The sequence below is a fragment of the Salvia hispanica genome, chromosome 6 (genome assembly GCF_029641045.1).
Source record: "Salvia hispanica isolate PSC_SH4W2 chromosome 6, Shi_PSC_v1, whole genome shotgun sequence".
Classification (NCBI taxonomy): Eukaryota; Viridiplantae; Streptophyta; class Magnoliopsida; order Lamiales; family Lamiaceae; genus Salvia; species Salvia hispanica.
Genome location: NC_142697.1, coordinates 38,273,556 through 38,283,606, shown reverse-complemented (window position 1 = coordinate 38,283,606; position 10,051 = coordinate 38,273,556). Strand labels below are relative to the sequence as shown.

The following is a 10,051-nucleotide window of genomic DNA, read 5'->3' as shown; positions in this document are numbered from 1 at the left end:
AGTCATTTTACCATTTCGGAAAGTTTCTTCATAGTTGAGTCGTTTCCTTATATGATAACTTTTTCCTCTTCCTGACTTTACTATCTCTTACTTTATTCTCACTACTTTATTCACTTTATACTTTATTCTCTCTACCTTTTTTCTCTCTCTTACTTTTTATCTATTTATTTAACACACCCAACATTCATTTCTAAAAATCCGTGCCGAAAAGTTCTGTCTCGACTATGAAGAAATGGAGGGAGTAACTTTTTTTCCTTTCTTACTTTACTCTCTATTACTTTAATATCTGTACTTTATCCACTTTATAATTTATTCTCTTACATTTTCCTTTTTCTTATTTTTTTTATCTATTTATTTAACACACTCAACATTTATTTCTAAAACTTTGTGCCAAATTTTTTTGTCTTAACTATGAAGACAACGGAGAGAGTATTTATTAGTAGTAATATCAACTGTAGTCAAATTTTACCCTTGGGTAGTAGATATTCAAATATGTGTTATCTTTTGAGTCTAAAGATTTATTTGAAGAAGCACAATGTTAGTTCTTTTTTTCAAGACTAAAAAACTCTTTTTGAGGGGGAAAAAGCCAAAATCTTGTGATCTGGCTAAATTAGAAGAGTCAAATGACGAATAAACTCTGCTAAAAAATTAAGCAAACTTTATGAAGTGGATAAAGTGGTCAAATAACGAATCTCAGTTTCCGAACTCATTATCTCGTGGGGAACCCGGTGAGTCAACTCGAGGCGACCGAGTCACATCTCCTCTGCATAACGCCTGAATCGAATTTGATACCGACTGTGGTGTAAAAGGTTGAATCATCCGCTTTACAGCAGAGACATTATGCTCACTTTTGACGACGTCCTGTAGCTTTCATCGCCATCAAATATCGGGTAAGAATTTGCAAAAATGCCGTAGAATTTTGATTCTGGAAAAAAACACGAAAGAGATAAACCAATTCTATTTTACTAGTATGCCATTTCGTTGCTTGAAATCTCAATTTTCCATGCGTAGATCTGACATTTCGCTCGGTAACGATCTCCAGTCTATTTGTATGTTATCGACTTTTTTTATAAATAATTTATTGATTGTTTCATGAGAATTGATAATGAGTGATTGGTGACGCCATAGTTAGGTTGCTTGTTTGAAGCTGAGATCATCTCGGCCACGTTTTAGCTTATTCCTTTCGTCGGATTCACACTATCTATAGCGTGTTTATGATTATTAGCAGCTCGTATTTTTGGAAGTCAGCTTCAAAAGTTTTTTTCCCCAACATTTTGGGAAATTCATTGGTTTGATTTTTGAACATGGATTTAAGTTCAGGTACGTAAACATAAATTCTAGAGAGAGGAGAACTAAGCACTCTCTTAAATAAAAAATTGTTTGATTTTTATGACTCAATTTTAGCAAAATTTTATCACTGTTTTGTGGATTTTTGTGACTGTGAAAATGGTATTGTTCCATAATTGCTGCTGTATTGGTTTCTTGAATAGCTAGCTGACAACTGATAAACTTTGATGCTCCATTTTGTTGTTTTTTGTGATCATGGTAATGGTGTTGTTCCACACTAAGATTTGGCTCAAGTTTTGATTAGTTTATTGGATAGTTAGGTTGGGTGAGACAATTGATAAAAATGTGATGCAGGGATACCGGGCGATGGTAGGTGTCTGTTCCGGTCTGTAGTTCATGGTGCTTGTCTAAGGGCCGGAAAGCCCTCTCCAAATGAAAGCCACGAGAAGGAACTTGCAGACGAGCTTCGTGCAGCTGTAGAAATCTCTTCCTTTTGATGTTTTGTCTGTCACTGAGGGAATTCATGTGCTTGTTTTGCATCTTGCTTAGAAAGATGGGATCCCTCGTGTTTTTTTGCAGGTTGCTGATGAATTTATAAAAAGACGAGCTGATTCTGAATGGTATGGCTGTTCGTTATAATAAGTTTGGATTCATTCATCAATCAGTAAATGGAGCTTTTTCGGGTATTATCAGGTTCATTGAAGGTGATTTCGACTCTTATGTTGCGAAGATGCGACAGCCACACGTGTGGGGAGGGGAACCAGAGCTGCTAATGTCGTCGTATGTTCTACAGTAGGTGTTCTTCTGTTTTGTTTCATGGATCTTATCTTTTGCACTCTTGAAAGACCCCTCTTTATCCATGGAGAAATTGTCATCACCCTGTGTTTCTTCGTCTAAGTTATTTTGATGAAGAGTTTTGTAAAAAAATATGTCGAGGAATATGTTTTCAGGTTGCCAATAACAGTTCACATGTGGGATAAGAAGAAGAATTCCCTCAAGATTATAGCTGAATACGGTCAAGAATATGGGAAGGAGAATCCGATTTGTGTATTGTACCATGGCTACGGGCACTATGATGCGTTGCAGAGCCCTTCCGATGGTCTGCAGACGAAGCTGTAAGTCTCCGTTGCTCTCTCTCGTGTCAAGGTGTGGCATTTGCCATGACCCTAAGAGATGAAAATGCTTTTTCTTTTCGACTTTGCAGGAGCAAGAGATGGTGACATATGTAACAACTGATCAGCATCACATTCAAGAATGGCAGAAACATGTATACGAAAAAGGGAAGATATAACTTCCCTTTGTTACTCCAATGAAATTATCTGCCTCATTATTTAGGAAAAGTTTATGCACTTATAACTCTATTCCAACTCTGACAAATGAAGGTAGCATGATTTGACATTTAATCATACATAAGATTATGTGTGACAGTTTGACAGATGAATTCAGACAATTTAAAACTGTCCGAGTCCTCAAAATTTATACAGATAGGTGTACAAACATATAGTGTTATGAGACCCTATTCATCTTTCCATATCTCCCTCAATAGCTGATACCTGACAACACTTCTGCCTCCTTTCTCCGTTGCCATCGAGGCGAGCTTTGCCAGAGCAGAACTCTGGAAGCTATCTGGGACGATAGATGTGAAAGATGAGTCGAGCTCGTCTAGTTCATCATCACTATTGTAGGATTTCTTGAGTGATGATAGTCTGCTGCTCTGGATCACTTGGCTACCAACTTCTCCCACACAAGTTAGTAAAGCTGCTGAAGGAGGTGTATATTTTATAGGATTTGCAGTGCAAGGAAAGCTTGTGAGTATGTCTTCTGAAGCATCTGATTCCTCCTAAAAATCAAGAAATACCAGCTAAATAACATAAACAATTGTTGTTACAATGACGAATAAACCATGTATCACCCACCAACCTCAGTTTCGAGGGCATCGATGATGCTCTGTGGAATGGGATCTGGACAGAATTCGTCTGGTACGAAGCTATTCAGCACCCGCTTAATTATTGTAGGACCAAATAATGGGCAGACCTTCAGATAAAAAGGAATGAGTATGAACAAAAAATGCTTAGTGCTAATGTAGAAAAATTGTTGTTTTGAGTAGACGATTATAAGTTGATGTTGGCGTACTTCTTTTCTGGTAGAAGGGTCAGCAAGCATTCCGAAAGGTAGCATCATTAGATCACTCAAAGAGTGGAGAAGACGAAACGCCTTGAATGATTTCCCATCCCCACAAACCCCCCCATGCTCAGTTGAGTCATCTTCTAGGCCAAAGAGATCAGTAAGCCATCTTGACCAGTTCCCAATCTGCAAAAGTTCACAAGGAATAAACAATTAGCTAGCAGCATTTCCACGACATTAGTTCTTGGTTTCATTGTCCAAATATGTCGTTAAGAAAACAAGTTTAGCAAAATAGACTACACAATGAACCATGTTACTTACAGAGTTTTTTAGTTCCACGCCAGCACCAAAGCTTGACTGCCCATGTGGTATTGGCAGCACTTTAGATTCACTGATCGGATCTGAGATGGGATCGGTAGGCATTTCTTCAGCAGATTCGCGTAGAATAGCATTGAACATTGCCATATCCAGCCTATCAATCAATTGCTCCATTACCTGAACAACACAACCAAAAACATTCCAAAACTACTTAATGATCCCTGATATTACCACACAACTAACTGGGGAGGGTCCAGTGATGAGGTTTTTTCCCAAAATCTCAGAAACTGAAATATATTAAATCTAAATCAAAAGTCTTGTATGTTCACTAAATGATGAGATGCTTGAATTTTTGAACATGCTTAGCTTGTAACATACCAGTCTAACCAGCACAGACAAGCAGCCGCACTCATGTCCTCCTGCTCGCAGTGGACAAAGCCTTTCACGGGCTTCTTTGAATGCTTTCTCCCATAACTCAATAGAGAAATTCTGCTGTTCAGGGTTACCCAAACTGTTTCTTCTTCCACATGTCTTCTTTGTCCCTGAGCGTGGGCTGATATCACTAACTTTTGCAACTGTGGGTTGCATATGCGGTGTAAAAGTCTGCAGTTCAGAGGTGACCACAAATTATCTCAAAATTGTGCAGATCAGAGAAGTTATACATAATTAACAAAGCAAGGAGAAAAGAGAGCCAAAAAATCAACCTGCCACCATAAAGATTCTATTATTCGAGAGAAAAGCCAAGATTCGACTTTTTCTAATGCAATAATAAATGTTGAGACATCTTCCTTATCATCAGATTCATTAGTTGAAGTAGATTGCTCTCGCTCCAAATGGGAGGAATCCTTCGATGTTAATCCAGACCAAGAGCCAGTACTTTTGCTTTCTGATCTACTGCAATTCGATAACTCTGCAGCGGTTTGGCTGACAATGGCCCTCAACATTATCGAGTTCGATAACCAGAACGTCAACCTGTCAAGAAAATCTTCCACTTGGTGAGATGGTAGGCATGACTAAGAAGAAAAATAATGAAATTGAATTCAAACAGTTTTCATATTATAGACACAATAAAAGGAAAAAACACCTTGGAACATCATGCCCACATGATTTAGAAACCAAAACTAATCCAGAGACCGCCGCTCTTGCTGCACTTGCCCTTTTAGCTTGAGAGCCTGCTTTGCAAGCATCAATATAAAATCTGGACAGACGTCGAGCTGGGGTGTGGACCTTATTTACTGAACTTGCATGTTCGGCTACTATGGAATACAATCCAACCTCAGTAGCTGCTGCTTCCCTTAATTCCTCCCGAAGCATCTGAATTGTCGTTTTCCATTCATCTCTGCATTCTGGGGGTCCGGTCGTTGGCTCTATTGCTACACCATGTTCACTTTTCTTTTTAGAGGCATATGGTAATTCAATTCTTGTTTTTGATTCATCTATGAAGTCTGGTAGTTCCGTCTTTGGCTCTATTACTACACCAAGTCCACCTTTCTTTTGAGAGGCATATGCTATGTCTGGGTTAAGCTCATTTTCCCCGGCATAAATGTCTTCGGTTCCTTCAACCAAACTATGTTTACGGACAGATTTCACATTCTGAGCTTTCATACTGCTTGATAGTGGAACCTCTGGTGTTTTCTCACTCATCCCTGTTGCCTGTCCTCTGACAGCATCTTCTGACATGTGCTGAACTAATATATTATCCGTAGAATGTGCCATCTCTTCTATGATATGGTCATCTGTTTTCTTTTTCTCCTCAGCACTCACCATGCTAACAAGTGGATCGTGTGTTTGATTACTATCCTCAAGTAACTCAGTTGCTTGAGTAGCATGGTAGCCCAGAGAGTTGGCAGGGTCGGACACGTGCTTTTTCCCAATACGTTTATGCTCGTACTTAGAAATCACTTCATGAGAACTAGAGGAAGCACTTTCCTGCAAAAAAGATGCAACTACAGAGTTGGCTTTTGCATTTGCATCTTGTCGACTTACGGATGAGGGAAAAGTTCTAAGGAGGGTGGTCTCAGAGTTCTTCTTGACAGATGTCATGCTTCGCTCACGAAACTTCGAAGGAAAATTATTATCACTTTCTTGCTTCTGAGTCTCTGATGATGTATCAGTGGGTGGTAGTCTCCCATTCCTCTTCTTCTCTGAGTCATTTGCAGCATGTCCATATCCATTCTGCATTTAGCTACAAATTATTAGTACTACAAAGTAAATGCACAACATGCCAGAAAAAGGAAACCTCAAACTGATGGTATATTCATAACCTTTATCTATTTTCTTTCTTTACATACATAATCAGAAGAAGCAAAGAACTTTGTTAGAATGGATTTCTAAATGAAGTAAGATAAGAAAGAAAACCAAAGGAAGAACGGCAAAATAACAAAAGCCAAAGTGAAATATCCATTAATGAGTATGTTTCTTACCTTCTCACTCTGAGATGGTGAAGATGTTCCAACCTCAAAGGCAGATGACCCCGTAGTCCTTGATGATCGGGAAGAAACATCATCATCGTCATCATCCGTAATCGAAGCAATTTCCAGGTCATCATTATCATTATCCAAAGATGTTTGCTTCGATAGGCCAACGCTAGGAGATGAGTTAGAGCTCTCCTTCTCAACCGGCTCCAAACCAATCACCAGAGCCGGTTGCACCGAGCCATTGGAGCTCCTCTTCAAGTTCAACGGAACATTAATGCTTAATAAACTCTCTATCACTCCATAATCTGCAAGGTTTAGCACAGCCGTCCCAAGAAGCTGCCCTTTAGCCCTATCCTTACGCGGCACAAACAAGCTAAACTCCAAATTGTTCTTCTGAAACTTATCTTGAGACTTCTTATCAGCAAAAAGAATCAATGGAAGCTTGAAAGACTCTGTGAAGACGACTTTCGAATTCTGAGCAGCAGAAAGAAACGACCCCGAATACTGACTGCCATTTTCCCATTGAAGCAACACTTTTTGGACAGATCTTAGGGATTCTGAAGGAGGCCAAGGCCTTATCTCCTGTACATGAACAATGTACTCCACCTTTACCGAAGCCCCTCTCCGGTGCTTCGATCTAAGCCCGAGAACCATAGCTTAAGAGAGCTATCAATAGACTGCCTCTTGATCAAGCAAACCCCAACAACTGCATCAAAATTTGATATATTCCATTAACAACAACAACACTAATGCACTATGAACAGAAATACACAGTATTTTGCAGATAAATGCAATCTAGAACATAGACAGCAAATCATTGATCACACATTCTTTCAATCTAGCTTCCTAATTCTAATCAGAAACAAGCAGAGTATCAATATCAGCATGCTATGAGATTATGATTATTCACATCACCAAAATGAGCTAAGGAATTACCGATTAGTGATTAATTCGCATCACATAAAGCAAAATTCACTCATCACAAAGCATAAAAAGATGGTTGAAACCAACAACAAATCATTCCATCCACGAAAAGCGAAAACCGAGGCGAATTAAAGTGATGTACCTAGATTCGAGTGCAATGATGGAGTAGTAAATGGTAAACAGAACTCCGCTTTCTCCAATCCTTTTATCAGTATTTCTTCATCTCATTGTCTGGCAGCGGCATTTCTTTTGATTGCAGAGAAAGTAAGAGCGAGAAAATGACTAATCAAGAGAGAGAGAGTCCACTGATTTGAGCTTTCTTCACTGTAAAATGTAAATGGTGTTTACAATTACTGATTAATCAATGAATAGTTATTGTTAGATTTGGATTTGACTGATATTCGTTTATTGTAAGCTAAGTTACTTATTAATTTGGAGTTTTGCGTCGACGCTCTGTGAATCAAAATTAAAAATTAAGATCCTATTTGTTTGGTTTTTCTATTTTACTTAATATTTATTTGGTGTTGATCCGGTTTAGTATTAGTTAAAACGTAGTCCTGCATAAAATGCAACAAATGGAACTTAAACCTAATTTGAATTTAGTTTAATAAATGAAAACGAACATAATAAGTCACTCAATTTAATCAATTCTCTTTGCTGATAAAAAAATATTATGAACATCAGCTACTCCCTCCGTCCCAATTAAGTTAAATCCGAGAAGTTGTATCATTTCATTTTTTTTAAAAATAAATCACTTTTATATTAATTCATCACCTTCTTTAATGTCTATTATCTTTTCAACTTTTTCTCTTTCTCCTATTTTATTTTAGAGTAAAGGCCAAAATTGGTCCTGAACATTATGGTCATTTTACGTTTTTGGTCCTAAACATTATCTTTTGGATTTTTTAGTCCTGCACATATGGAAATTTGATCATTTTGGTCCTCCGTCAATATTTCCGTTAGAAACTAACGGTCAACGGGTTTAATCCCGATTTTGACCAAAATTAACATTTTAATTTTGATTTTTTACTCCTTAATTAATTCACTAAGTATTATTATAAATATTCTTTTAAAATTAGAAAATTAGAATTTAAAATAGTATTTTTTTACTCTGCCGCGCAGATCTGTTCCGCCGCCGACAGCGGCGGCGGCTGCTGATCAACCAACTCGGCAGTGAAATAGATATATAAATTATGAAATATCTTCATCATCAAGCTTCAAGAAACAAAATCCGAAATTCGTGCATGCTAGGGAAAAATCGAGAAAGAAAGAAATCAAATTCAAACCTGGGAATTGTAATGGCACAGCCAAACCCAATAAACAAATAATTATTCTTGAGATTATTTACTCGCAAGCACTGTTAAATTGTGAGCAGAGAATCTGGATAGTATCAAGAATTGTAAAAAACTAAAGATAGGATTTTTAAGTGGGTATTCGAAAAGTAAAAAAGAAAATCTGGGAATGGGAAATCCTATTATTGGATTCACGTTGGTGAAGCTCGCATCGGAGAAGAAATCGGAGGCGGAGGGAGGTTTATCGGCGTCGGAGATAGGCGGATGCGGCCGCACAATCACCAGGTCGTCAAGTGCCCTCGCTGCGACTCGCTCAACACCAAATTCTGCTACTACAACAACTACAACCTCTCGCAGCCGCGCCACTTCTGCAAGAGCTGCCGCCGCTATTGGTCCAAAGGCGGCGTCCTCCGCAATGTCCCCGACGGCGGTTGCTCCCACAAAACAAAGCGCTCCAAGCCTAAAACCACCGCGCAGAGGAAAAATCCACCGCGCAGAGCTCCAGCCTCACCACCTCCGCCGCCGCAGTCGCAACCGCAACCGCTCCTCCTACATCCTCCGCCGCGGAACCGATCCACACCACGCCGGATTCCGCCGTGATGTACAATTTCGCCGACGTGAGCTTCTCCAACGTGAATCCAATCGCAAACCCTAGCCTCGATCAGCCGGCGGCGGCGGCGGCAGTGGAACAGATCTTCGCGGCGGCGGAGTAAAAAATATTTTAAATTCTAATTTTCTAATTTTAAAAGAATATTTATAATAATAGTAAGTGAATTAATTGAGGAGTAAAAAATTAGAATTAAAATGTTAATTTTGGTTAAAATTGGGATTAAACTCGTTGACCGTTAGTTTCTAACCGAATATTGACGGAGGACCAAAATGATCAAATTTCTATATGTGCAGGACCAAAAAATTCAAAAGATAGTTTATGACTAAAAATATAAAATGACCATATGTTCAGGACCAATTTTGGCCTTTAGTCTTTATTTTATTATCATTTAACTCATTTAACACATTTTTCACTCCATCACCTATTTTACTCTTTCTTAATTTTCCTAGTCTATTTTATCATTTAATACATTCAAAAGTCAAAATAATTTCTCAATGTCTGTATCCAAAATAAATAACCATTGGAATGGAAGTGCTACTAATATAGCTATAATTATAATGAAAGCAGGTAATGATCGCCGCAATTGTCGGCTAAAAGTTCATAAATGCTGACGATAATACACGTCAGATATTTTGAATTTGTTAATAGTGGTAATTATCAAATCCTTGACTTTCAAAAATTATTGCACCATGTTTTTCTAGAAAAGTATAGAAAATTATAAATATTTCGTTGAAGAGTAGGAGTATTATACATTTGCAATTGAGATGCCGAATATTTGAAAATTATTGATTAGTTAACGCGGTTAAGATTGGAATAGATCCATCCTAAATGCACGAGTCCGCGCCAATTTATTATTCACAACCATAGGAAAACTCAACTACCATTTTCTTTATTACTATTCTTTTTTTGGAATAAGTTTGAGTTATATATTCCAAAGGGAAAAAGAATTAATATGCAAATAATCTAATTATAATTCAATTAAATAAAAGCTGAGCCAGAAACATGATAAATTTTCAATTTGGATTATGATGGGAACACTATGGTAGTGTACTAGTATTTTTTTTTTCTTTGGATAGTGC

At 37.9% G+C, this 10,051-nt stretch overlaps 2 protein-coding genes and 1 pseudogene across 6 annotated transcripts; 2 read left to right on the top strand and 1 right to left on the bottom strand.

Moving 5' to 3' along the window:
- Positions 1-904: 904 nt before the first annotated feature.
- LOC125205717 (OVARIAN TUMOR DOMAIN-containing deubiquitinating enzyme 4-like) lies at positions 905-2,690 on the top strand. 4 transcript variants are annotated; one of them, XM_048104790.2, is made up of 6 exons: positions 905-1,028; positions 1,642-1,763; positions 1,867-1,907; positions 1,981-2,079; positions 2,238-2,402; positions 2,492-2,690. In XM_048104790.2, exons 1-6 carry the CDS (start codon positions 971-973, stop codon positions 2,505-2,507), a joined length of 501 nt encoding a protein of 166 aa, XP_047960747.1. In that variant the 5' UTR covers positions 905-970; the 3' UTR covers positions 2,508-2,690. The 4 variants fall into 4 exon arrangements, with proteins under 4 accessions (XP_047960747.1, XP_047960746.1, XP_088916993.1 ...); XM_048104789.2 differs by having other exon boundaries at positions 905-1,049; XM_048104791.2 differs by lacking the exon at positions 905-1,028 and adding an exon at positions 1,113-1,320.
- Positions 2,658-7,382, bottom strand: LOC125205716 (uncharacterized). Of its 2 annotated transcripts, none has more exons than XM_048104788.2 (9): positions 7,213-7,382; positions 6,153-6,852; positions 4,814-5,904; positions 4,434-4,701; positions 4,108-4,332; positions 3,733-3,906; positions 3,421-3,597; positions 3,208-3,321; positions 2,658-3,127 (listed from the first exon to the last, which is right to left on the bottom strand). In XM_048104788.2, exons 2-9 carry the CDS (start codon positions 6,798-6,800, stop codon positions 2,804-2,806), a joined length of 3,021 nt encoding a protein of 1,006 aa, XP_047960745.1. In that variant the 5' UTR covers positions 6,801-6,852; positions 7,213-7,382; the 3' UTR covers positions 2,658-2,803. The 2 variants fall into 2 exon arrangements, with proteins under 2 accessions (XP_047960745.1, XP_088916992.1); XM_089060866.1 differs by lacking the exon at positions 7,213-7,382 and adding an exon at positions 7,083-7,189.
- Positions 7,383-7,434: 52 nt separating this feature from the next.
- Positions 7,435-9,075, top strand: LOC148923762 (uncharacterized; annotated as a pseudogene).
- The last annotated feature ends 976 nt before the right edge of the window (positions 9,076-10,051 follow it).